Genomic DNA, 27,893 nt, shown 5'->3' on the forward strand with positions numbered 1-27,893 from the left:
GGTGTAACACCCTGCTCCATTTTCAGTTTCAAAATAGACGTGTTTTCTCAAAACCAAACACAGGAGGGGCTCAGGAAACAAGTGAGGACAGCTGAGAAATTGTTTCCTGGCTGCAGAATACACACAAAGTACACTCCTAAAATTTACTTATACGTACTTTCTTGTTGACTAGAAATAGCAATAAGTCCCCCAGCACAGTGCCCACACTTTGGGAGGGGAGGCAGGAGAGTATGGAGGGAGTGAAGGACAAGCAGCCTGCAGGGAGCTTTCCTCCTGCCGCTCGGTATCTCGGTTTGGACCTGAGGCAGCTGGCAGGTAACAGCCTGTGCACCATGTCCTGGATGGATGCTCCTCCTCCAGCATCCATCCAGGAGTGCAGAAAGGAGCCCACCACGGAATACAGAGGTGTGCATCCTAACTCTTCTGAGGTAAGGGGGCTGAAGTCCTTCCTAGGACTGCATGACCCAACACCTACCTCTTCACAGAGGCACTGGTTGGGGCTGTTTCCCCTGCCCCTACCCCCCCCCCCCCGACTCTGACTGAGTCCTGACTTTACTTTGCTGGGCATTGAAAAAACTAGAGAGAGTGGAAGTCCCATAATATACAGATTATGTAAACTCTAAGAGATAAACACGATTATTTTTGTATTAAAAATATTTAACAATCCATGGGGGAAGGATGGGAAGAAGGGATAGTTAAGGAGTTTGGGACTGACATGTACTCAATGCAATATTGAAAATGGCTAACCAATGAGGTCCTACTGTATGGCACATGGAACTCTCCTCAGCATTACGAGGCAGCCTAGATGGGATGGAAGTTTGTGGAAGAATATGTATGACAGAGTTCCTTTGCTGTCCACCTGAAACTATCACAACATTGTTAATCAGCTGTACTCCAATATAAAATAAAAAGTTTTTTTAAAAAAATTAAATATTCCACATACTATTAAACTGTATTATATGGAATAATTCAATCTTAGTCTCATTAACCAACTATAAATAATAGCTTTAAGGTCTAATCGTGTTGATTTATCATGCACTGCTTTTAATACCTTTCCCATATAAGAACTGCCTCATAATAACTTTTGGTATTTCCTGAAAAATACAAAGATTAGAGTACTTTTAACCATCACTTCAGATAACTCTCCTGAACAGTAGCCTTTGGAAAACGTTAGTCATCTGCCGTGTAGTATCATTATTTCATTCTATTTGGTTAGTTTTAAAGTGAAAAGTTTCTTGGTTTGGGTACCTCAGTATACTTTGAATTCTAAAAAATACATTGCAAACTTATGGACTCTTACACAAAACTTTATCACTATTTAATCTCAGAAAGAAAGTCTACAATTCCTCTTGCTTATGACTGCTCACCTTAAAAATTAAACAGCTATTTTTCAAGTAAAAGTGGATTTATTCAGGAATAGCAGAGGAATTGTAATTCAGAAGTAGCAAGTTACAGGAAAGCCATGGGCAAATCTCACAAAGAAAGAATATTATTTTATTGAGAAAAGGAAGGAGTTGGGAAAGATCATTTTGAAAACAAGTCCATTAGTAAAAAAAATAAGAGGTCGGGGTGATGACCCATCCTCATTGGCTGAATTGCTGGGGGAGACAATTCTTCTAGGAGATGCAGTGTACATCTTTTCCTGTTGGGGACTGTCATTGATGATTCCCCTGTTGAAGGTTTTGTCCTTGGGGTCTATATTTGACAGTTTTCCTTATAACTTACCTCCAGTTGTACTGCATGCGAGCTCTTCTTTCTGGCATGCTGACTCCATTTGAGTGAAGTTTCCCCTTATTAAGTTTCACATAACACGGAAGTAAAAGATCATTTTGTTCTCCCATCTCTGCTGCCAATCTACTATAGGAAAAAAAAAAAAAAAAGATACGTGTAGAGAGGAATTCTGCTGAAAAAAATTCATGTTTTTTTTTTTTTTTAAAGGTTTTAGATACCTTGATTATTTACAACTTACTGGAAGCACTAACAGATTATTACATTTTCTAACATGTTCATCGTTAAAACAGTACATTAATGCAGGAAATTTTCTTAAAATTTTCTGAGACCCTATATGTTATCAACTGTACAGCAATGAATCAGGCAGGAATTATTCTTTTTCCTACAACATTGATAGAAAATGGAGGCTTCCAAAGTTAAATTCCTTTTACAAGGTCTCAACAGCAAACAAGTCACGTGAACCCTCTGATTGAACCCTGGCAGCCCAACTCCAGAACTTGCACTTGGACTTGGCCAGGCAGCTCTGAGCTCCTCCAGCCTGACTCTCCCCCATCACCATCCTCTCTCTCAGCTGTCCCCACTGGATCTCCCCAGCCTGCTCATCTTCCTCTTGGGATGTGTCCTCCCACTTGCTTGCAACCAGGGAGGGAAGTGTCACTGTTTCAGGCCAGAGCCAATCCTCCTCTTTCATTCAGAAATTATCTTCCCCTTCTGCAGAGGACTCAACTGTAAAGCAATACTTACATTGGATTTACTATGAACCAGCATAATGTTAAGAATAGTGTAAGTATTATGAGGTATTTAATTCTCCTAATGACCCTAACAACAAACTGATTTTTACTTTTAGCGTCACCAGTTTATAGCAGAGAAACATAAGGCACAGAGAAATTAATTTTCCCAGTTGTCACATGGTTAATAAAGTATGGGAACATGTACATACTGCTTAACATGGTCTGTGAGAAAAGAAACAATGGGACTGTCAAAGCCCTCAGAGTGCTGTTTGTCTCTTGAGATCATGAAACACCTGATCATTGTGACAAAATCATTTTAAGTAGAGCCTGGCCCAAATGTGAGACTCTGACCTAGGCAGACCTTTAAACACCCTGGCTGCTTGCATCTCTTCCCTATCAGCTTAAGTAATAAGAAAAGTCTTATAATTTCAGCTAATAAATTAATTCGTACATACACAACTTTGAGTAGCCACATTAAAGGTCTATCCTTTTGTGTTTGAGAGAGAGCTATGTTCTTTATCTCAATTTTTTTCCCACACTCACTCTTCCAGCTTGTTCCAGATCCCACTGATTCCCTGCATCCATCTGTCTTCATCAAATCATTGATTACATTCATTTTCCTTACTTGGCATGGTCTTCCTTGGCTACTGACTTCATAAATTCAACCCCCAGTGCTCTATAGGCCATTCCTTTATCCTTTCCTTCTGATCTCTTCCCATCCCCTAATATACACATATATGTTTTGTTTGGGGTCGTGGTGGGGGGCGGTTTCCCTGGTAACTCAGTGGTAAAGAATCTGCCTGCCAAGCAGGAAACGTGGGTTTGATTCCTGGGTCAGGAAGTTTCCCCTGGAGAACAAAATGGCAACCCACTCCAGTATTCTTGCCTGGGAATCCCGTACATGGAAAAGCCTGGCAGGTTACTGTACATGGCGTTGGACAAGATTTAGCAACAAAACAACAACAGCAATTTTGGTTTTACTTTATTATCTGTCTCCTCTAGAATAGAGCTCCATGATGCTGAGATTTGTCTCCATGTTGTTCACTGTTTGTTTCTGAGCCCCTAGACCTGTGTCCAGCACATGGTAGTTTCTCAATAAATATTTGTGCAATTACTGAGTGACCAAATCATTTGGAATTCCAGAAACGGTGTCTGGTCACTCCTCATCCCCTTCATATCCCATCTGCCTCTCAGATCAGATAAGATCAGTCGCTCAGTCGTGTCCGACTCTTTGCGACCCCGTGAACTTCAGCATGCCAGGCCTCCCTGTCCATCACCAACTCCCGGAGTTCACCCAGACTCATGTCCATAGAGTCAGTGACGCCATCCAGCCATCTCATCCTCTGTCGTCCCTTTCTCCTCCTGCACCCAATCCCTCCCAGCATCAGAGTCTGCCTCTAATACCCACTAAATGCTTGTGTTCTTAAGGCTTCATCATCAGTGCTTTGTGTTCTCATTGTATTCACTGCATGCCTCCCATGGACAGGTTGCTTTAGGGTTCATTAAGGATCCATGAGGAAATGTACATAATTCACGTGTACAGGCCTAGGCACACTAGGCTAAATACTTACCTTTAAACCCCAGAGCACTGAAGATTCTCGAGCAGATATCTCAGCCTGTGGTGGTGGTGGCCATCGCAGGGCTCTATCAGACGGGGAAGTCCTACCTGATGAACCGCCTGGCAGGACAGAACCATGGTGAGTGTTGTTCAAGACCTTTTACTTGGAAGCAGTGATAACACAGTCTGCTGATCCTCCTCCTCTAGGGTCATGTTACTGAAGAGCCTAACTCCCTACTGAAGAAAACGCCTAATTCTCACCTCCGAATTTATAACTTCAAACCCATCCCTCCACAATGTTAACTCTTTTATCCAGTAATTGAGAATTCCCAACGTCATCCAAAAATCTACCTCATTCGTCCTGATCCTATCCATTGCCAACTGCTCAGGAGCTCATCTTCAACAATCATTCCCTTCCCTTCTCCTTCTCCATGTTTGCCCTAAACCACAGGGACATTTCAGGTAGCACACAAATTTTGTTCAACATGTTCTGTTTTTTAAAAAGGATAGAAGGAAGTACAGACAGATGAATCTCTGTAAAACCCATATCTCAATGGGGCTACCACCCACCTTTTACTTCATTTAATTTGCTTATTTCCAATTTGGTAAATTATACTTTCGTTTTCTCTTTTTCCTACTATCAGCTATAACACATACAGAATGGTGCATAAAATATACACATATAAATACTATAAAATTGATAAACATAATGTAATCATCTGTCTAATCACTACTGAGATCAAAAAATAATACTTCAACACCCAAAATCCCAAGTTATGTCCTCTCACACCTTCATTAGACTTCACCAGTGTTCTGATTTTCATGGGGTATTCTTTCACTCTTCCTTTTAAAAAATTGCTTCATATTATGTTTCTCCATTTGTAAAACATGAAGTGAAAGTCGCTCAGTCGTGTCCACCTCTTTGCAACCCCATGGAATATACAGGTGTTTCAACAACATTCTTTTTATTCTATTTGAGATAACATCAGATAATAAGGAGGTGAATGGCATCACTGATACAATGGACATGAACTTGGGCAAACTCCAGGAGTTCATGAGGGACAGGGAAGCCTGGCTTGCTGCCATCCATGATGTTGTGATGAGTCAGACTTGACTGAGCAACTGAACAACAAATTCTGTTACTAAGGAAATCCCTCACTTAGTTATGTTTTAAAGAACTTGAATTGTGACTCTACCACTCCAGTTGTATGACAAGGAGACAAAAACCAAAAATGAAACAAAATTGGTGCCCAGTCAAAGTCCACGAGCAGAAGCAAGTCACTGCACTCTGCCCTTGTGGTGACTTCTTTGTCTGTCCTTTACCTCACATAACTGACAGCGATGATCCCCAGTTATACCTTGTCTTTTCTCCCTGTGGGAAATGGGAGCTTATATTTCTCTGTATTAATTGGCAAACAGTGAAAAGCCATCACGATGTTGAAGAGTGCAGATCACCTCAGGTGTTATATCCTCTCTGAACAGAACACACAGGATATGATCATTGAATGGCCTGAGCCGTGCTGAACCATGCTCCACTAGGGATATCATCATATCCATTTCTAGTCTCATTGAAGGGACCATGGGCATCCGGTGGGCACTTAAAATCTTGCACTATAGATAAGATTCACTGCCTGCAGCTTTTAGGCATATACCTCACATAATCTCCCTCTGGGCCTCCCTGGTGTCTCAGCGGTAAACAATCTGCCTGCAATGCAGCAACCATGCGAGACTCAAGTTAGATCCCTGGGTGAGGGAGATGAACTGGAGGAAGAAATGCAGCCCACTCCAGTATTCCTGCCTGGGAAATCCATGGCCAGAGGAGCCTGGTGGGCTACAGACCGAGCACACACACAATCTCCCTCAGTTGTTTTAAGACTCTAGAAAGAAGGGCAAACAATTCTCATGGGTCTTTTCTGATTCACTGCTGTAATATCAGCAACCTCGGGTCAATGAATGAAGAATTCATCATTTCTTGAAGAGGAAAACAGAAATGAGGAAAATACAGGGAGGAAGGGAAGGAAAAACAAATCTATCAAGAGTGTTATATCAGTCTAAGTCCTGGAAGGACATATGGAAGTCACTTAGGGGGTAAATCAAGATGTTTAATGAAGAAACAATCACAAAGGAACAAGCAGAGCAAAAGGAATCAATGAAGGATGCAGAAGCAGTCAGAGGGTGGCAGGAACAATGGCCATGTAGCCTTTGTATCTTCTGTAGTGTGAAGAAGCAAGCAATGAATGGATTCCAGAATGTGACAAACACCAGAGCTACTGGATGGAGCTAAACAAAAGGAGATGTGGTCAAGGTAGAGGAACAGAGCTGCTGGGACAACGTGGCTCACGAGGGTGGAAGCCAGCGGAACAGGAGGCTTACTCCTGATCTCCTACTGGTACTGGTGGGACTCCATCAGAAAGTGGAGGATATGGAAGCTCTTTAATATCAGATAACTAGAAAGGTTAACAGAGTTTACACTGACCTCTTAATGTGATACAGTATGAGCCATTAATGTTAGAAGGTGAATAAGGGACATTAAATATTTCTTGGGAAGGTCCTGAGTATGTGTAGCACTTGTCCTTGCTGAAATGGAAACACCTGTCCCCAACCCAGGCACTCACATTCCAACCATTTTACCCAAAGCAACCCCTGGGTAGCCTGAACTCTCTGGTCTTACTGTGCGTTGCTTCCTCCTCTTTCTGTGCAGGTTTCTGTCTGGGCTCCACAGTGCAGTCTGAAACCAAGGGAATCTGGATGTGGTGTGTGCCCCACCCCTCCAAGGAGAACCACACCCTGGTCCTTCTGGACACTGAGGGTCTGGGTGATATGGAAAAGGTGAGGCAGGGAATCTTCTTTATTCCTTACTCTACTTACATTTCAATTTCCCACCTCAGTTCAATTTTTATGACATGTCCCAATCAAATTATGCAAAGCAAACTATGAATGATGAGGCTAAAAAAACTTTGCTTGAATTTATTCTATAATAAATTCAATAGTTTGGTTATTATAGATAGATCTTATTTTCAGCACTGAGACAAAAAACGTGCTGTGCTGTTGCTTAGTTGCTCAGTTGTGATGGATTCTTTGCAATCACATGGACTGTAGCCCACCAGGCTCCTCTGTCCATGGGGATTCTTCAGGCAAGAATACTGGAGTGGGTTGCCATGACCTCCTCCAGGGGAGACGAAAGATACCAGTTAATAAATATTTATTGGGCATATGAATCCCAGGGCTTTGTGTTGAATGCAACAGGTATCAGAGTGATGGAGCTAAGGGCCCAGAGGTCAGTTGGGGAGGTAAGAAATATGCAGTGTTATCAGCACACAGAACCATGTTTACACAAAGTGATAACCTATACCAGTTGTTAGTTTGGGAAGTCTGGTGAAAGCTAGACTGGTGGAAGTCTGGCTATAGTCAGAAGATGATAACCAGTCTTTCACCAGTTATAGTGGTTATATATATATATATATATATATATATATATAACTGGTGAAAGACTATAGTTATAGTCCAGTAGAAGCTATAACCCATGGGAACAATGGGCTCTACTAGTTGAGAGCTGTGGAGTTGATGGGGTTGTAAGTAGAAAACATGAAATAGTTTCTCTGAATAAAAATCTATTTTAATAAAAAATATATTTAATAAAATAACATTTTTAAACATAAATAAAATTTAAAACTCTATTTAACAAAAATCTATTATATATATGTTTTTTAAATCTCCAGAAAAGCTCCTTCTGTACCCGGAACATTTTAGTCCAAGGCTCTGAGCATTGTCAGTGAACTCTTAACTAAAAAGCTTTGTAAATGGGAAAAATATAGATATTTTGACTTTATAGTGTTAGTTACAATCAGTTTTTTTCTCCTATTTGTATTAATCTGCATCTAAATTAAATGTAGGAACACTGAATCTTGGGTTTCATCACTGCAGAAAAGAGCTGGGACATGAATTCTGAATTATAAATTAAAATTTAATTTATTCTTAATCACATCAGTGTCAACCCAAGATGGTCTATGATTCATAATAGGTTGTAGTTTGCATAATCTGCCGCCTTTATCTAACCTCATTTGCCATAAGCCAGTGCACAACAAACTGCACACTGATAGTAGCAGAACCACTTGCTGGTCTCACTATCTGTAACGTATCTGGGTGAAAAAAGTGAAAGTGTTAGTCACTCAGTAGTGTCCAACTCTTTGTAACCCCATAGACTGTATCCAGCCAGGCTCCCCTGTCCACGGAATTCTCCAGGCAGGAATACTGGAGTGGGTAGCCATTCCCTTTTCCAAGGGATCTTCTGGACCCAGGGATCAAACCCAGGTCTCCTGTATTGAAGGCAGATTCTTTACTGTCTGAGCCACCAGGGAAGCCCAAGAATTCTGGAGTGGGCAGTATACATATAAATCAGTTCCAAAGTCACTCATGACTTGTTCTGAATATCATTTTCCACCTCGTTATCTACTACTACATGGGTAACACCACTTCAGCCAAATAAAATAACCTCGTAATACCTCTATATAACCACAGTTTCTGGCAATCATGATCAGCTTCTGTGGGTCCTTCCACTTGCATGGTTCCTGAAGTGACTGATGTGAAAGACCTCAGTCGTGTCCAACTCTTTGTGATCCCATAGACTACAGAGTCCATGGAATTCTCCAGGCCAGCATACTGGACTGGGTAGCATTTCCCTTCTCCAGGGGATCTTCGAAACCCAGGGATCAAACCCAGGTCTCCCGCATTCTAGGAAGATTCTTGCCACATTGCAGGCAAATTCTTCACCAACTGAGCTATCAGGGAAGTTTCTGTCAATTCTTTAATGTCCAGTTCTTTTCAACTTCATGTCATCACATCACTGTAAGACACAATCACTCTTGGCTCTGAATACACAGAGTATTTTTTTTTTCTGTCTTTGTGGTATTACTCCTTTATCTATTACAGTAACACATTTGGTTCTACACTGAGTTGTTTATCATCTTGGATAAATAGGTATGTTCCCATATATATCTGACCCTCCAGAAAGCCATCTCTCTAGGGTAGGGATTATTATGTGGAACTTTATATTCAAGTAAGCAAATGAGTGTCTCCTATTATCTAGATGAACAGTTAGTAGTTGAATTTAATTGATTAGTATTTCTATTCCTAATATCCATCATGATCTAGAAAATGTTGCAAAGGAATCGTTGTCCACTTTCTACTGGAAAACTTCTATGTTCCAAGTGCTATAGTAAACATTCAAACATATATAAGATGTCATTCATTTCTGCTAATAGCTAATCACACAAAAGAGCTTAGATGGGTCAATATCAACACCAGAATGATTTGCATTTAGTCCATGGGGTCACAAAGAGTCGGACACGACTGAGCCACTGAACTGAACTGAGATGAAAATTTATGTTGCTTGCCTTCCTATCGAGTTACAGTCTGCTGTTACAGCAAATGAACAATTGAATGAGAGCATGAGTAGTGTCCTCACCCTGTAATGTACTTTCTAGGGTGACTCCAAAAATGACTCATGGATCTTTGCCCTGGCCGTGCTCCTGAGCAGTACCTGTATCTACAACAGCATGGGCACCATCAACCACCAGGCCCTGGAGCAGCTGCAGTATCCTTCCAGAGCTGAACTAGCACATTTCATTGAGTTTATGGGAATAGCAGCTGACACCGTTTCTCCTATTCCATGACTCCATTCTGTTGATTGATGAGATGGTAAAATGGGGCAAATTTTAAAAGGGAATATTTGTAAAACTTGCTTTGGGGTATGATCTGGAAATTTTGTTGGAGAGTGCTTCTTTTTCCTTACCTAAGATCCCAGCTATGTGACTGAATTAACAGAGCTGATCAGAATCAAATCATCTCCCATCTCTGATGATGTAGAGGATTCAGTCGAGTTTGTGAGATTCTTTCCAGACTTTGTCTGGACTGTGCGGGATTTCATGTTGGAGCTGAAGTTTAATGGAAACCCCATCACTGAAGATGAGTACCTGGAGAATGCCTTGAAGTTGATTCCAGGTATCAGAGCAGGGGCAAGGTGGTAGAAAGCTCAGTAGGAAGTGGGATCAAGAGCCCTGATATTCAGCACTTGATGTCACTCTTAATTTGGGGTTGGAATGAGGCTATGCTAATGGTGCCTGGTGAATGACTGGTGGGTGGCTTCAGTCATTGTTGTTACTGGAAGAACTTCAGAGACCAGAGCATAAGCTCACTGAGGAAATTTAGAATCTAGTATTAAACAAATGATTTTAGAAAAATTAATATGAAGAAAAAGTCTCACATATTGTATTACATATTAAGTGCTCTTCTTTCCTCTTTGAGAAAAATAACCCATCAAATTGAAATTGGTAGATGTAGAATCATAAGGTAAATAAAAGGATTAGTTTGTGAAATATTGATACATTTCACAGAGTGTTTTTTATTGCCCTATATAGATATATTCTTAATAGACAAACTATTTATACTCTAATTCGTTCAAAAGAAAAGCATTGCTACATCCTTCCATTGAGACTATCAGACTTCAAAGGCTTTCTCATAACATCATACTCTTCATTCTAGAAACTTACACCATATGTACATGCATGCTCATGTGCTCAGTTGCTCAGTCATGTTTGACTCTTTTTGAATGTATGGACTGTAGCCCACCAGGCTCCTGTGTCCTTGAGATTTTCCAGGCAAAAATAGTGGAGTGGGTTGCCATTTCCTCCTCTGGGGATCTCCCCTACCCAGGGATTAAACTCACATCTCCCATGTCTCCTGCACTGGCGGATGAATTCTTTATGATTGAGCCACATATAACCTCTCTTACATGGTATATGTCATATTCATCCAGTAAGTTGTTTACTCAGATTATATTTATCAGAGAGAATAATAGGTGGTACCTAGAAGCAATATTGACTTTGTTTAATCATATACTTAAACCTTTCAATAAATATTTATTGAACTGATGATATATGCCCCCAAATCCCTCTGTATGATACTGTCACACCCAATAGAAAGTGTTGCAGAGGACTGATGGAGTGTCCTCATTTCCTTTAGGCCAATCTAACCATGAGATTGGTATGCTAAAGTAATCTCAAAACATATTTATAGAATGTGCATTTTTATTCAATTTTATAAAGCATTTCTTTCCTGTATGTCATTTGTTCCCAATGTGATTTCTTTCCCAGATATATTGTGAATATCCTTATTTCCACCATTACTTTTCATGTCTGAAATGGAGATTGTAACATCAAACTAGTGTTTTTGACAGTTATTTGGATTGGCTTAACTTTCAAGAAACACCTTATAAATAATTGATCCAGTGCATACTATGCAATGGCTGAGGAAAACAAACATTTCTTCAGTTGGTATAAACAGTTCTTTTTCCTCCCCAGAAGTATTTCCTTCAATCTTGGCTCAGTATAAAAATAGAGTTTCTATGGTAGATAACTTTAACTTATTTAACTTTATTTTGGGGGGCTCAAAAATCACTGTAGATGGTGATTGCAGCCATGAAATTAAAAGACGCTTATTCCTTGGAAGGAAAGTTATGACCAACCTAGATAGCATATTCAAAAGCAGAGACATTACTTTGCCAACAAAGGTCCATCTAGTCAAGGCTATGGTTTTTCCAGTGGTCATGTATGGATGTATGAATTGGATTATAAAGAAAGCTCAGTGCCGAAGAATTGATGCTTTTGAACTGTGGTGTTGGAGAAGACTCTTGAGAGTCCCCTGGACTGCAAGGAGATCCAACCAGTCCATTCTAAAGGAGATAGGTCCTGGGTGTTCTTTGGAAGGAATGATGCTAAAACTGAAACTCCAGTACTTTGGCCACCTCATGCGAAGAGTTGACTTATTGGAAAAGACTCTGATGCTGGGAGGGATTGGGGACAGGAGGAGAAGGGGACTACAGAGGATGAGATGGCTGGATGGCATCACCGACTCGATGGACATGAGTTTGAGCGAACTCTGGGAGTTGGTGTTGGACAAGGAGGCCTGACGTGTTGCAATTCATGGGGTCACAAAGAGTCCAACACAACTGAGCGACTGAACTGAACTGAACTAATGGTAGATTAGTGTAAGGTTGATTTTCAAATAGAAATGATTTATAGGCATAGGCATTAGAATGATTGTAAAAATTCCTGGAAATCAAAGTCCTCAGCACCCTTATCAAGAGTCTGTCTCTTCTTTGATTGTTCATTTCCACTTTTGCAGATGAAAATCACCAAATTCAAAATTCCAATTTACCCAGAGAGTGTATTAAGAAGTTCTTTCCCAGACGGAAGTGTTTCGTCTTTGACCGCCCTGCAAGTAACAGAAAACAATTACTCCATCTTGAGGAAATACCAGACAACGAACTGGATGTGAATTTCAAGAAGCAGTCAAAAGTTTTCTGCTCGTATATCTATACCCATGCAAAGACCAAGACTTTAAAAGAGGGAATCACTATCACTGGGAAAAGTGAGCCTCCTTTGCTACAGCATGTCTCTCTGTGATTCACTGTGGTTGAGGAATGTCTGGTGGAGTTGAAGTTGTAAATGTACTCTGGGATTGTCGATAATGGTGCTTTCTTCTTTTTTTCTTCATTAACTGTGTTCTCTATATAATTTGGAAAATCAGATATTCATCCCCACATAGAAATGCATGCTTCTTCACTAAATTGCCCTGTATGAGGCTTTTTTGAAGCATACCAAATCTCATGAAACTATTGGGTTGGCCAGAATGTTCTTTCAGGTTTTTCAGTAAGATATTATGGAAAAAGCCAAACAAACATTTTGGCCAACCCAATATTACACTAAAGATATGTTAAGGATACACATATTCATGGTGATGAACCACTGAGTGGGTAAGTGTTTCTAATGAGGATATACAAGGTATTCTGTGAATTCACATGAATCAATAATAAGTAGTAGGTCATGAATCCATGTAAGCTCATTGAGAGTCTGAGAAACAAGTCTAAATATAATCTTACGTAGTTCTGGCTTCATGCCCATGTCAATGGGGCAGTCACATAGTGCCCTGTGCTGAGATGGGGCTGCTTGCTTTAAAGTTTGTATCATGGTCTGGAAATTCTTGATGACATTTTTGCATGTGGCACTACATTTTCATTTGGAAATAGTGCTCACAAAATATGCAGTTTGCTCACATATATATAAGTTCTTTGTATTGTATTACAATGGGAAAAGTGTTACAGGAGAACCTTGAACATATTGTTTGAGATATTTCAGTTAATAATGAATTGTGATGAACTGAGAACTATAAAATAGTGTGAATGGGAGACACAGTGATGTTACTATAAGAAAGTTGTAGAAGGTGGAGGATACAATGATGAGGATAAGGATGAAGATGAGGAAAAGAAAGAGAAGAAAGAAAACCTCAAAGTCAATAAAACTTTAGTAATTTTAAGAGTATTGATCTAAAGTTCATAAAACAAGGGAGAATGTTCTGTTTATTTTCAAAATATGTGTCATTCAGGGTTGGGGACTCTGGTGGAGGCCTACGTAAATGCCATCAACAGTGGATCAGTTCCTTGTCTGGAGAACGCGGTGACAACTCTGGCCCAGCTAGAGAACTCAGCAGCCGTGCAGAAGGCAGCAGACCACTACAGTGAGCAGATGACCAAGAGACTGAGCCTCCCCACAGACACGCTTCAGGAGCTGCTGGAGGTGCACGCAGCCTGTGAGAAGGAAGCCATTGCAGTCTTCATGAAGCACTCCTTCAAGGATGAAAAGAAGGATTTCCAGAAGAAACTTCTGGTAATGTAGCCTAGAATATAGCCTTCCTGATACATTTTCTTCTAGAAATGTACTTAGGCTCCTTCTTTTTACCTGTGGTTCACATGCTTCTCACTTGTAAAAGGAGTTTGGATTCATGTGAAAGACAGGATTCTACAGGCTGCATTCCATCCCTTTTTCTAAAAACTGGCCTCTTTATTTTCTACTGTAAGCAAATTACCCTGTACTTAGCTGTTTAAAACAACACACATTTATTAGCTCAAAATTCTTCAGGTTAGATCCCAGCTCAAGGTGTACAGGTGATGTGCTCTGTGTACAACAAGATGGAGGGGGGAAAAGGCGCAAAGGGCTTAGTAATACTCCCAAGAATAAACAGCAAACAGTTTCTCATAGCATAAGAAGAATATGATTTGAGCCAAATGAGGACTAGAGCCTTGAAGATACACATACAAGAAGCATTTGAATTGTGCTCCACTGGATTCCAAAATGGGTGCAGGGAGGAGGGGCTGCAAAACCCTCAATATAGGCAAAACCCACAAAACTACCTGTAGTATTTGTTAAGAATTAAGACCGGAGTTGGAAAGAAGTAAGAGTGCTTGTTAAAGGATTGTTTGGAGTCTGAAACCATTGCCTGTTTACAGTGGGATCTTTGAGACCATAAGTTTTCACCTTCCAGTTGCTATTATAGCAGACACTGTTTTGGGAATGGATGGTGGCATCCTTGAGTGTGACAAAGTTCAGGTTTTTCAAGTTCTCAGTGATGCAGAAACATGCCTGAAACCACATCCAGAATGGCCACCAAGGTCAGTTTTGAATTTCTGCACAAGTTATTCCATTTTGATTTTTAAATGTATTCCTTTAATGATTGAAGCAGATGTAAATGCATGCTTGATAGGCCACAAACAGATTATTGTATTTAGCATAAAGTTTAATTTAAAGCCACACTGTCATCCCTGCATGTAAATATGTGAATGTATCTTTCTTCAGCACTCATATGGGCTCTGGATAACCACCCTGCTCCATCTTTGGGCCAGCAATGGTGCCCTGTATTCTTCTTTTCTTTCTAATCTCTCTGATTACTTCTTCTGCCACCAACAGGAGAAGACTACATGTGAAAGACTTAAGTGATTAGGTATTGTCCACTAGGGTCATCTCTACATTTTAAAGTATCCTACGCTATACAACATAATCTAAAGGCTAATAGAGTTTTGCCAAGAGAATGCACTGGTCATAGCAAACACCCTCTTCCAACAACACAAGCGACCATGCTATACATGAACATCACCAGATGGCCAACAGCCAAATCAGATTGATTATATTCTTTGCAGCCAAAGATGGAGAGGGTCTGTACAGTCAGCCAAACAAGACCAGGAGCTGACTGTGGCTCAGATTATGAACTCCCTATTGCCAATTTCAGACTTAAATTGAAGAAAGTGGGGAAAAACACTAAACCATTCAGTTCAGTTCAGTTCAGTCACTTAGTCGTGTCCAACTCATTGAGAACCCAAGAACTGCAGCACACCAGGCCTCCCTGTCCATCACCAACACAGAGCCCACCCAAACGCATGGCCATCGAGTCGATGATGCCATCCAACCATCTCATCCTCTGTTGTCCCCTTCTCATACTGCCCTCAATCTTTCCCAGCATCAGGGTCTTTTCAAATGCATCAAATCTTCTCATCAGGTGACCAAAATATTGGAGTTTCAGCTCCAACATCCGCTGGATCATCGAAAAAGAAAGAGAGTTCCAGCAAAACATCTATTTCTGCTTTATTAACTATGCCAAAGCCAAAGCCTTTGACTGTGTGGATCACAATAAACTGTGGAAAATTCTGAAAGAGATGGGAATACCAGACCACTTGATCTGCCTCTTGAGAAACCTGCATGCAGGTCAGGAAGGAACAGTTAGAACTGGACATGGAACAACGGACTGGTTCCAAATAGGACAAGGAGTACGTCAAGGCTGTATATTGTCACCCTGCATATTTAACTTCTATGCAGAGTACCTCATGAGAAACGCTTGGCTGGATGAAGCACAAGCTGGAATCAAGATTACCGGGAGAAATATCAATAACCTCAGATAGGCCGATAACACCACCCTTATAACAGAAAGTAAAGAAGAACTAAAGAGCCTCATGATGAAAGTGAAAGAGGAGAATGAAAAAGTTGGCTTAAAGCTCAACATTCAGAAAATGAAGATCATGGTATCCAGTCCCATCACCTCATGGCACATAGATGGGGAAACAGTGGAAAGAGTGACAGACTATTTTTCTGGGCTCCAAAATCACTGCAGATGGTGATTGCAGCCATGAAATTAAAAGGCGCTTGCTCCTTGGATGGAAAGTTATGACCAACCTAGGCAGCATATTAAAATTCAGAGCCATTACTTTGCTGACAAAGGTGCATCTAGTCAAGGCTATGGTTTTTCCTGTGGTCATGTATGGATGTATGAGTTGGACTATAAAGAAACCTGAGCGCCGAAGAATTGATGCTTTTGAACTGTGGTGTTGGAGAAAACTCTTGAGAGTCCCTTGGACTGCAAGGAGATCCAACCAGTCCATTCTAAAGGAGATCAGTCCTGGGTGTTCATTAGAGGCTCTGATGTTGAAGCTGAAACTCCAATACTTTGGCCACCTGATGCGAAGAGCTGACTCATTGGAAAAGACCCTGATGCTGGGAAAGATCGAGGGCAGGAGGAAAAGGGGATGACAGAGGATGAGATGGTTGGATGGTATCACTGACTCAATGACATGAGTCTGGGTAGGCTCCAGGGTTGGTGTTGGACAGGGAGGCCTGGCGTGCTGCAGTTCATGGGGTCTCAAGAGTCGGACACGACTGAGCAACTCAACTGAACAGAAACATATGATCAATGTTCAACTTACTCAGAAGTCCAGGAATGTGCATACCAGGGAGAAAATTCTTGGTGATCATAATTCTGCTTACCATTGGCATAGTCACAGAAACTTTGTCTTTTAGTCTACCTTTGTCCATCCTCCCAGTTAAAAAATCTCTTAGAGAAAAATCAGATCACTTATAGTTTACAAGTACAAAGGTGACAAATAAAATTCCTATATTTTCATACACTCAACCCCTCAATGAAGCAACAATTCAGAAAGAGTTCAAAATTCTGTTGTGTATACTTAACTCATTAAGTTAGGCAATTGATTAGCTATGTATTAATATATATCTTTATCTATAGCACCTAGGAGGCATAGGAAGCCCTACTTCAAGTCATAATTGAGCTTTCCATTTTTCTTGGTTGATGGGTGGATCACAATTAATCCTATTACTGTTAAAGAACAATGGAATTCACAGCTGCCAATCCATCAGTTCACAGATATTGAGACTAAGCCAACAGAGTTTAGAGACTTCCTGTAAGTCACATAAAAAGTTGGTCAGATCTAGAACTAAAACTAGTCTCATGACTCTGTATCTATTATTCTGTTTCTCATGTGCCCTGATGTTGTGTGACTGCTTCCTTCAAGAGGATCACAGTTGGACCTTCTCTTCTAACAGCTTCTTTCTACTGAATTTCTCTTCATTTCCTTGACAGGTCATGATCAAGAAAAAGAAAGAAGATTTCTTGCTGCAAGATGAAGAAGCATCTGTCAAGTATTGTCAGGCTGAGCTTAAGAAGCTTTCAGACCCCTTGATGAAGAGTATTTCAGAAGGAACTTTCTCTTTCCCTGGCGGACACCGTCGCTACTTAGAAGCAAGGAACAGGTTTGAAGAGAACTATAAACTCATTCCCAGGAAAGGAGTTAAGGTGAGGAGTAAGGGGATTGGGAAAGAACAGAATATTGGAGTCAAAGGGTCTTTGCTGGTTCTTTTGAAATTCTAAGACCATAGCACCATTTTTGTAGAGAAAGCAGAGCATGGTGGTATTGCTACACTTTTAGCTTTTATATCCACAATTTTGCAGCTGCTTGGAGATCCTGGTTCAATTCCAAGGTTGGGAAGATCCCCTGGTGGAGGGAATGGCAACCCACTCCAGTATTCTTGCCTGGACAATTCCATGGATACAGGAGCCTCATAGGATACATACAGTCCATGGGCACACAAGGAGTCAGACATGACTGCGTGACTAACACTTTAATTTTCTTTAAATAAACTAGAAATACTTCTTCTCAAAGACAGGATCTATTATCAAGAATCTAGATGGAAGAGAACATTCCTTTCAATTAGCAAACACTGTAATAAGTTTTGAAAAAACACTAAATCAAAAAGATACCAGCATCCCAATGTTCATAGCAGCATTACTTACAATAGCCAAGACATGGAAGCAACATAAGTGCCCATCAACAGATGAATGGATAAAGGAGATGTGGAATGTGCATATACTGGGATGGTACTCAGTTATCAAAAAGAATGAAATTTTGCCATTTGTGGCAACCTGGATGGACTTGGAGGGCATTATTCTCAAAGCAATGTCAGACAGAGAAAGACAAATGCTGTATGATATCACTTACATGTGAAATCCAAAAAATACAACAAACTAGTTAGTATAACTGAAAAGAAGAAGACTCACAGATATAGAGAACAAATTAGTGGTTACTAACGTGGAGTGGGGGCAATATAGGAGTGAGGGTGGGAGGTACAAGTGACTGGGTGTAAGATAGGCTACAAAGATATATTGTAAAATACAGGAAATATAGCCAATATTTTGCATTAACTATAAATAGAGTATAACCTCTAAAAATTGTGTAAAAAATAAAATAATAAAAAATTTAAATGAGTACCCCCAAAATGGACTTTCTGCAAAGTGTAGGGAAAATTAAAGAAAAGTTGTTGTTCTCAAGAAGTTTATAATCTTACCTGAGGACACATAAATAGCCATTGGATATGGTGGCACAATGGTTATCATACAGGTACACACTGATAGAGATAGTGACAGGGACGAATGTAGTGGTAGTGATGATGACTGACGTATGTTGAGCCCTCACTACTTCAAGTGTACTTCAGGTGTTTTGGTTAGATCATCGATTTAGTCCTCAGAATAATATAGATTAGATGCTGCTATCATCTTTATTACAAAATTGATAAGTATGACATAAGGAAAAGGAACTCAGTTACCTAATGTCACATATCTATCAAGTGGTAGTGCTGATAGGGTAGCTGTTAGGTTCTTGGCAGCCATTCAGAACTCAGAATAACGCTTAAGAAAGCTTCCTGGAGAAGGGGGCAAAAGCTACACATTGAAATGTCAATAAACGATAACTTAATAAAGAAAGGGTAGGTGAGCATGAGTCAGAAGGAAAGCAATGTGCAGCTAGAGCAGTTGCAAACAGTGGAGGATGGGTGATTTTACAGCTGCACATAATTCCGGCATCTACAACCACTGTGGGGTCTGAAGAAAGGTGAAAAATTTACACGGTCGAACCTGGAGGGTCGATGCTGTTGTTCAGTCACTAAGTCATGTCTGACTCTTTGTAATCACATGGACTACAGCATGCCAGGCTTCTCTGTCCACCATATCCTTGAGTTTGCACAAATTTATGTCCACTGAGTCAGCAATGCTACCTAAACATCTCATTCTCTGTTGCCCGCTTCTCCTCCTGCCTTCAGTGTTTCCCAGCATCAGGGTCCCACTGAAAAGTGGGTCAGCTCTCTACATCAAGTTGCCAAAGTATTAGAGCTTCAGCTGCAGCATCAGTGCTTCCAATGAATATTCAGGGCTGATTTCCTTTAGGATTGACTAGTTTGATCTCCTGCTGTCCAAGGGACTCTCAAGAGTCTTCTGCAGTATCATAGTTCGAAAGAATCAGTTCTTCGGTGCTTAGCCTTCTTTAGGGTCCAAATCTCACATCTGTACTTGACTACTGGAAAAACCATAGCTTTGACTATATGTACCTTTTTTTGCAAAGTGATGTCTCTGCTTTTTAATACACTGTCTAGGTTGGTCGTAGCTTTCCTTCCAAGGAATAAGCATATTTAATTTCATGTTTACACTCACCATCCACAGTGATTCTAGAGCCCAGGAAAATAAAATTTGTCTGCTTCCACTTTTTCCCCTTCTATTTGCCATGAAGCAATGGGACTGGATGCCATGATCTTACTTTTTGTTTTAATGTTAGGTTTTAAGCCAGCTTTTTCCACTCTCCTCTTTCACCCTCATGAGGCTCTTTAGTTCCTCTTCACTTTCTGCCATTAGAGTGGTATCACAGGCATATCTGAGGTTGTTGATATTTTGCCCAGCAATCTTGATTTCAGCTTGTACTTCATCCAGTCCAACATTTGACACGATGTGCTCTGCATGTAAGTTAAAAAAGCAGAGACACAATATACAGCCTTCACATACTCCTTTCCCAACTTTGAACCAGTTTGTTTCAAACTAACCGTTGCTTCTTGATTTGAATACACGTTTCTCAAGGGACAGATAAGGTGGACTGGTAATCCCACCTCTTGAAGAATTTTCCACACTTTGTTGTGATCCTCACAGTCCAAGGCTTTAGCAGGAGCAGAAGTAGATTATTTTCTGCAATGCCTTTGCTTTCTCCGTGATCCAACAAATGTTGGCAATTTGACCTCTTTGAAACCCTACTTGTACATCTGTAAGTTCTTGGTCCATGTAATGCTGAAGCCTAGCTTGAAGGATTTTGAGCATTTGCTAGCATCTGAAATGAGCGCAATTGTATGGTGGTTTGAACCTTCTTTGACATTGCCCTTCTTTGGGGTTCGAATCAAAACTGACCTTTTCCAGTCCTGTGGCCACTGTTCTTTTCCAAATTTGCTGATGTAGTGAGATGCTGATTTAACAGCATCATCTTTTAGGATTTTAAATAGCTCAGCTGGAATCTGTCACCTCCACTAATTTGTAGTAATGCTTCCTAAGGCCCATTTGACTTCACACTACAGGATGTCTGGCTTTAGGTGAGTGAGCACACCACTGTATTATCCAGGTCATTGAAACCTTTCTTGTGTAGTTCTCCTGTGTATTCTTGTCACCTCTTCTTAATCTCTTCTGCTTCTGATTAGGTCCTTATCGCTTCTGTCCTTTATCATGCCCATTCCTTGCATGAAATGTTGCCTTGATATCTCCCATTTTATTGAAGAGATTTCTAGTCTTTCCCATTCTACTGTTTTCCTCTATTTCTCTGCATCTTCCATGTCAGAAAACCTTTTTATCTCTCCTTGCTATTCTCTGGAACTCTGCATTCAGTTGGGTATATACTTACCTTTCTCCCTTGCAGAGGGAAAACTACTAGGCCATTGAGCTATGACCTAAATCAAATCCCTGATGATTATACAGTGGAGGTGACAAATAGATTCAAGAGATTAGATTCTGTTAGACAGAGTGCCTGAAGAGCTATGGATGGAGGTGTGTAACATTGAACAGGAGGCGGTGACCAAAACCATCCCAAAGAAATCTGTAGGTTCACTGAACAATAATTTCCCCAGGAAGATACTATATTGAGGTTGCCTGACAAGTTTTTGCTCTTTGTTTTTTCCTCAGGCAAACCACATCCTCCAGAGCTTCCTGCAGTCACAGGCAGGAGTAGAGGCAGCCATCCTGCAGGCAGACCAGGCCCTCGCTGATGTGGACAAAGCCATGAAAGGTACAGGGAGGACTGAGCTCTCAGAGGGGAAGGTGGCTTCTGTGCTGCCCTTTAGCAGGATTGGGAGGAAACACTTTCTGACACTAGAGCTTCCTCTTCTTCTGTGGATCCTCTCTGCTACACGTGGAAATAAACAAGGGAGTTTGGGTTGAATGTACATCTAATCAGTGTGTCTACATCATGTACCAAAGCACATTGTCTGATGTGATAGCAGGAACAGTCAGACTCCTTCCCACCACTTTAATGTCATTTTAGTCTTTGAGCTCAGGAAGGTATAGCTCAGCATAACTGTTTTTTGTTTAAAACTCTTGTGAAACAGAGGAATATACCAAAAGACAAGCAGCAGAGGTGGAAAAGGATCTGCTAATACAGAAACTGAATGATAAGACGCAAAAAATGGAGGCACAAGGGAGAAGCCACAAGGAAAGTATAGCCAAACTGAAAGAGAAGTTCATGTTGGAAAGAGAAAACCTTCTTAGAGAGCAGGAAGAACTGCTTGAGCACAAGCTGAAGGTAAGTCTAGATGGGCGTGGGCAGAGTCTGATGGACAAAATGCTAGTTTCTCAGTAATAAAGGGACAGAAATATGACCTATATTCAGATCCCAGAGAGAAATCCAAAGACAGGTTTCATGTAACATCAGTGTGGATTGTGCTGAAGAATTAACCTCTGTAAGACTCAGCATCTTCTGTAGTGCTAAGGCTTGGAAGGAACAAATAAAGGTCCAGGCTCCTGGACTGAGGGTCAAACTTCCCCTAAGTGAACAGGATCCCAGTCTTAGAGTACTTAGGACTTGCAGTACAACCATCGAAGACCTGTAATATTTCCATCTGCTCTCAAAAGTATCAATTGTGCTTCTACCAAATACAGGATATTGAAAGCTTAAAATGGCTACATTATTTCCAGATCTGTCTGATTCACTTTATACACCTAGAGTAAATGAATTCTTTGTCCAAACCTGGAGTTTCAGTGTTCTAAAGAAAGTCAGCAGACCTCATTATTTATGACATGTGCGTGGTCACCCTACCTCAAGGGAACTGAGAAATATTTAGAATTCACCTACAGTTCAGTTCAGTTCAGTTGCCCAGTCGGGTCCGACTCTTTGCAACCCCATGAATCGTAGCACGCCAGGCCTCCCTATCCATCACCAGCTCCCGGAGTTCACTGAGACTCATGTCCATCGAGTTGGTGATGCCATCCAGCCATCTCATCCTCTGTCATCCCCTTTTCCTCCTGCCCCCAATCCCTCCCAGCATCAGAGTCTTTTCCAATGAGTCAACTCTTCGCATGAGGTGGCCAAAGTACTGGAGTTTCAGCTTTAGCATCATTCCTTCCAAAGAAATCCCAGGGCTGATGTCCTTCAGAATGGACTGGTTGGATCTCCTTGCAGTCCAAGGGACTCTCAAGAGTCTTCTCCAACACCACATTCAAAAATATCAATTCTTCGGCACTCAGCCTTCTTCACAGTCCAACTCTCACATCCATACATGTCTACTGGAAAAACCATAGCCTTGACTAGATGAACCTTTGTTGGCAAAGTAATGTCTCTGCTTTTCAATATGCTATCTAGGTTGGTCATAACTTTCGTTCCAAGGAGCAAGCGTCTTTTAATTTCATGGCTGCAGTCACCATCTGCAGTGATTTTAGAGCCCCCTAAAATAAAGTCTGACACTGTTTCCACTGTTTCCCCATCTGTTTCCCATGAAGTGATGGGACCAGATGCCATGATCTTTGTTTTCTGAATGTTGAGCTTTAAGCCAACTTTTTCACTCTCCTCTTTCACTTTCATCAAGAGGCTTTTTAGTTCCTCTCCACTTTCTGCCATAAGGGTGGTGTCATCTGCATATCTGAGGTTATTGATATTTCTCCCAGCAATCTTGATTCCAGCTTGTGCTTCTTCCAGCCTAGTGTTTCTCATGATGTACTCTGCGTATAAGGTAAATAAGCAGGGTGACAATATACAGCCTCGATGTACTCCTTTTCCTATTTGAAACCAGTCTGTTGTTCCATGTCCAGTTCTAACTCTTCCTACAGTCCCTCCCAAAGTGCAATCTTAGGGCTGGAACACATTAGTGGGGTAGTTTTAAGTCCTGACTTAGGCCTAACTGCTCCTTGCCCAGGGAGATGGTGTTGAGGGATCCTGGGAAGCTAAACCAGGGATGCTCTCACTCCCCACCATGTTCAAACATTTGGAAATACTGGACAAACTCATCAAAGAGCATCTAAATTAGTAGGGAAATAGACACATGTGCTGAGCTGCTGAGGTTGTTAGATACTGTTCTTTCAGTTCAGTTCAGTTGCTCAGTCGTGTCCGACTCTTTGCCACCACATGAATTTAGCACGCCAGGCCTCCCTGTCCATCACCAATTCCTGGAGTTCACCCAGACTCACGTCCATCGAGTCAGTGATGCCATCCAGCCATCTCATCCTCTATCGTCCCCTTCTCCTCCTGCCCCCAATCCCTCCCAGCATCAGAGTCTTTTCCAATGAGTCAACTCTTCTCATGAGGCAGCCAAAGTACTGGAGTTTCAGTTTTAGCATCATTCCTTCCAGAGAAATCCCAGGGCTGATCTCCTTCAGAATGGACTGGTTGGATCTCCTTGAGTCTCTCAAGAGTCTTCTCCAACACCACAGTTCAAAGGCATCAATTCTTTGGTGCTCAGCCTTCTTCACAGTCCAACTCTCACATCCATACATGAACACTGGAAAAACCATACCTTGACTAGACAAACCTTTATTAGCAAAGTAATATCTCTGCTTTTCAATATACTATTTAGGTTGGTCATAACTTTTCTTCCAGGGAGTAAGCATCTTTTAATTTCATGGCCGCAGTCACCATCTGCAGTGATTTTGGAGCCCCCCAAAATAAAATCTGACACTGTTTCCACTGTTTCCTCATCTGTTTCCCATGAAGTGATGGGACCAGTTGCCATGTTAGATACAAATAAATGACAATTGGATATTTCCAACAGGGTACTGTCTTCTTTCTACAGGTGCAAAGGGAACTACTCAATGTGGACTTTCAAAAAAAATCTGATGAATTATGTATTGAGATAATTAGACTACGACAAGTAACTACAAGAAATGAAAATACATGCTTACTACTTTAAGGATCCTGGCAGGTTTTACCTTTGTCTTAATGTCCTTATGAAGTGACTTTCTTTAACAATGTGCATAGGGATGATGTATCTCATGTGCATTAAAGATCTAAACATAAGACAGAAACTATAAAAATCTTAGAGGACAACATAGGCAAAACACTCTCCAACATACATCACAGCAGGATCCTCTATGACCCACCTCCCTGAATATTGGAAATAAAAGCAAAAATAAACAAATAGGATCTAATTAAAATTAAAAGCTTCTGCACAACAACAGAAACTATAAACAAGGTGAAAAGACAGCCTTCAAAATGGGAGAAAATAATAGCAAATGAAGCACCTGACAAGCAACTAATCTCAAAAATATTCAAGCAACTCCTGCAGCTCAATTCCAGAAAAATAAACGACCCAGTCAAAAAATGGGCCAAAGAACTAAATAGACATTTATCCAAAGAAGACATACAGATGGCTAACAAACACATGAAAAGATGCTCAACACCACTCATTAGCAGAGAAATGCAAATCAAAACCACAATGAGGTACCATTTCATGCCAGTCAGAATGGCTGTGATCCAAAAGTCTACAAGCAATAAATGCTGGGGAGGATGTGGAGAAAAGGGAACCCTCTTACACTGTTGGTGGGAATGCAAACTAGTACAGCCACTATGGAGAACAGTGTGGAGATTCCTTAAAAAAACTGGAAATAGAAGTGCCATATGACCCAGAAATCCCACTGCTGGGCCTACACATCAAGGAAACCAGAATCGAAAGAGACACGTGTACCCCAATGTTCATCGCAGCACTGTTTATAATAGCCAGGACATGGAAGCAACCTAGATGTCCATCAGCAGATGAATGGATAAGAAAGCTGTGGTACATATACCCAATGGAGTATTACTCAGCCATTAAAAAGAATACATTTGAATCAGTGCTAATGAGGTGGATGAAACTGGAACCTATTATACAGAGTGAAGTAAGCCAGAAAGAAAAACACCAATACAGTATACTAATGCATATATATGGAATTTAGAAAGATGGTAACGACAACCCTGTATGCGAGACAGCAAAAGAGACACAGATGTACAGAACAGTCTTTTGGACTCTGTGGGAGAGGGAGAGAGGGATCATTTGGGAGAATGGCATTAAAACATGTATAATATCATATAAGAAATGCATCACCAGTCCAGGTTCGATGCAGGATACAGGAAGATTGGGGCTGGTGCACTGAGATGACCCAGAGGGATGGTAAGGGGAGGGTGGTGGGAGGGGGGTTCAGGATGGGGAACATGTGTACACCCTTGGCAGATGCATGTTGATGTATGGCAAAACCAATACAATATTGTACAGTAAAAAATAATAATAATAAATAAATAAATAAATAAACTAAATATCTAGAAAAATAAATAAATAAAAGAATTGACAATTCCACTTAAGTACATTATAAAGGGTTTCATATAATAGTTGCTAACCTTTGAAATATGCCATTGTAGTTTCAAAACAGAAAAGTTTAAAAGTAAAAAAGATGTGATTACTAAGAATCAGGGCCTGATATCCAAATATCTAAGTAATTTTGATTGAAAGTGAAAGTGAACTCGCTCAGTTGACTCTTTGCGACCCCATGGACTGTAGCCTACCAATCTTCTCCATCCATGGGATTTTCCAGGCAAGAGTACTAGAGTGGATTGCCATTTCTTTCTCCAGGGGATCTTCCTGACCCAGGGACTGAACCCAGGTCTCCCGCATTGTAGGCTGATGCTTTACCATCTGAGCCACCAGGGAAGTCCTAATTTTGATTGAATTAATTTAAATAAATGGCGAAGAAGTTAGTGGGTAATGGTTGATTCATAGAAAAGTTTTAAGAAAAGTATAAAAAGAAATCATAAGAGGAAAAGTCTCCATGGAACAGGTATGGAGATGATTTCTTTAAGCCATAATGAGCCCTTATACGTCAGTGAGGGAAGAGCAACAATCACATTTTTCAAATGGGTAAAAACATGAGAATATAAATGTCTAATTATACTGATAATAAAAGACATGAGGGGTAAAATTAGGAGGGACCTGTGTCACCTCTCAGATGGACCAGAAAGTAGTTTAGACAGGACATAGGCCAGCAAGGGTGACAGGAAACTGGCAACCTCTGATATATGCTAGGAAGAGTGAAGATTAATGCAAATATATACCAAACCTTAAGTGAAAATACTGTTGATACAGCAAGTTCTCATTTAGGAGTTTATCTTAAACATTTATGTACCCAAGTTGAAAATGGAATGTGTGGTAGTATATTTATTGAGGGGATTGTTGTAATCCCAAAAGACTGGAAACATCTCTAAAGTCCCTCTGTCACATACTAGTGAGATAAATCCTGGGACACACTTACACAGGAGTACTCTACAGTCACTGAAATGAAAAGGGAGATTCTATTTGTGCTAAGGTGAGACAGTCTCCAAGATGTTGTTGCTCAGCTGCACAGTTGCATCTAACTCTTTGCAACACCACGGACTGCAGCATGCCAGGCTTCCCTGTCCTTCACTATCTCCCAGAGTTTGCTCAGACTCATGTCCATTGAATTGATAATGCCATCCAACCATCTCATCCTCTGTCACCCCCTTCACCTCCTGCCCTCAATCTTTCCAAGCATCAGGGTCTTTTCCAGTGAGTCGGCTGTTTGCATCAAGTGGCCAAAGTATTGGTGCTTCAGCTTCAGCATCAGTCCTTCCAGGGAATATTCAGGGTTGATTTCCTTTAGGATTGACTGGTTTGATCTCCTTGCTGCCCAAGGGACTCTCAACAGTAGTCCTCTTCAACACCACAGTTTGAAAGCATCAATTCTTCAGCATTCAGCCTTCTTTATGGTATAACTTTCACGTCCATACATAACTAGTGGAAAAACCATGGCTTTGACTATATGGACCTCTGTCGGCAAAGTGATGTCTCTGCTTTTAAACATGCTGTCTAGGTTTGTTGTAGCTTTTCTTCCAAGGAGTGAGTATCTTTTCATTTCAAGGGTGAAGTCACCATCTGCTGTGATTTTTGGAGCCCAAGAAAATAAAGTCTGTCACTGTTTCCATTTTTTTCCCCATCTATTTGCCATGAAGTGATGAGACTGGATGCCATGATCTTTGTTTTTTTGAAGTTTGAGTTTTAAGCCAGCTTTTTCACTCTCCTCTTTCACCTTCATCAAGAGGCCAAGATATATCATGAGTGAAAAAAATAAAGATAAAGAAAGTGTGTAAGTTGCATTACTGATTTAAAACATAATCAGCATATACACACATTTTCCTCTATTTCTGGAAATAGGAAAGAAACTGGTATCCCTGAGCACAACAGGAATGGACCTGTATATTTGAGATAAAAAACAAGAGGAGAAATAGGTCCATTTGACATATTCCTCTGTGGGTTTTATATTTTGCATGAATTATTACCTACTCAAAAATAAAAAGATATAATTAATGAAATAAAAATAACAATATATGGAATGGAATGGTTCTCATGACAGGATGAAAGTATCAAACACTA

At 40.7% G+C, this 27,893-nt stretch overlaps 1 protein-coding gene and 1 long non-coding RNA gene across 3 annotated transcripts in view; one reads left to right on the forward strand and one right to left on the reverse strand.

Moving 5' to 3' along the window:
- Positions 1 to 221: 221 nt before the first annotated feature.
- LOC113889646 (guanylate-binding protein 6-like) lies at positions 222 to 24,806 on the forward strand. Of its 2 annotated transcripts, none has more exons than XM_027536627.1 (10): positions 222 to 428; positions 6,722 to 6,849; positions 9,504 to 9,613; positions 9,824 to 10,020; positions 12,202 to 12,447; positions 13,462 to 13,742; positions 17,275 to 17,487; positions 21,175 to 21,277; positions 21,597 to 21,790; positions 24,270 to 24,806. In XM_027536627.1, exons 2-10 carry the CDS (start codon positions 6,769 to 6,771, stop codon positions 24,384 to 24,386), a joined length of 1,542 nt encoding a protein of 513 aa, XP_027392428.1. In that variant the 5' UTR covers positions 222 to 428; positions 6,722 to 6,768; the 3' UTR covers positions 24,387 to 24,806. The 2 variants fall into 2 exon arrangements, with proteins under 2 accessions (XP_027392428.1, XP_027392429.1); XM_027536628.1 differs by lacking the exon at positions 222 to 428 and adding an exon at positions 4,030 to 4,159.
- The window catches only part of LOC113889653, a 32,863-nt gene continuing 6,474 nt past the window's right edge, over positions 1,505 to 27,893 (reverse strand). Inside the window, exons 2-3 of the long non-coding RNA XR_003510310.1 lie at positions 4,034 to 4,140; positions 1,505 to 1,857 (exon numbers count right to left, since the gene is read on the reverse strand). This is a non-coding gene — a long non-coding RNA (uncharacterized LOC113889653). The remainder of the gene's footprint in view (positions 1,858 to 4,033; positions 4,141 to 27,893) is intronic.

Source organism: Bos indicus x Bos taurus, chromosome 3, assembly GCF_003369695.1.
Source record: "Bos indicus x Bos taurus breed Angus x Brahman F1 hybrid chromosome 3, Bos_hybrid_MaternalHap_v2.0, whole genome shotgun sequence".
NCBI classification, from domain to species: domain Eukaryota; kingdom Metazoa; phylum Chordata; class Mammalia; order Artiodactyla; family Bovidae; genus Bos; species Bos indicus x Bos taurus.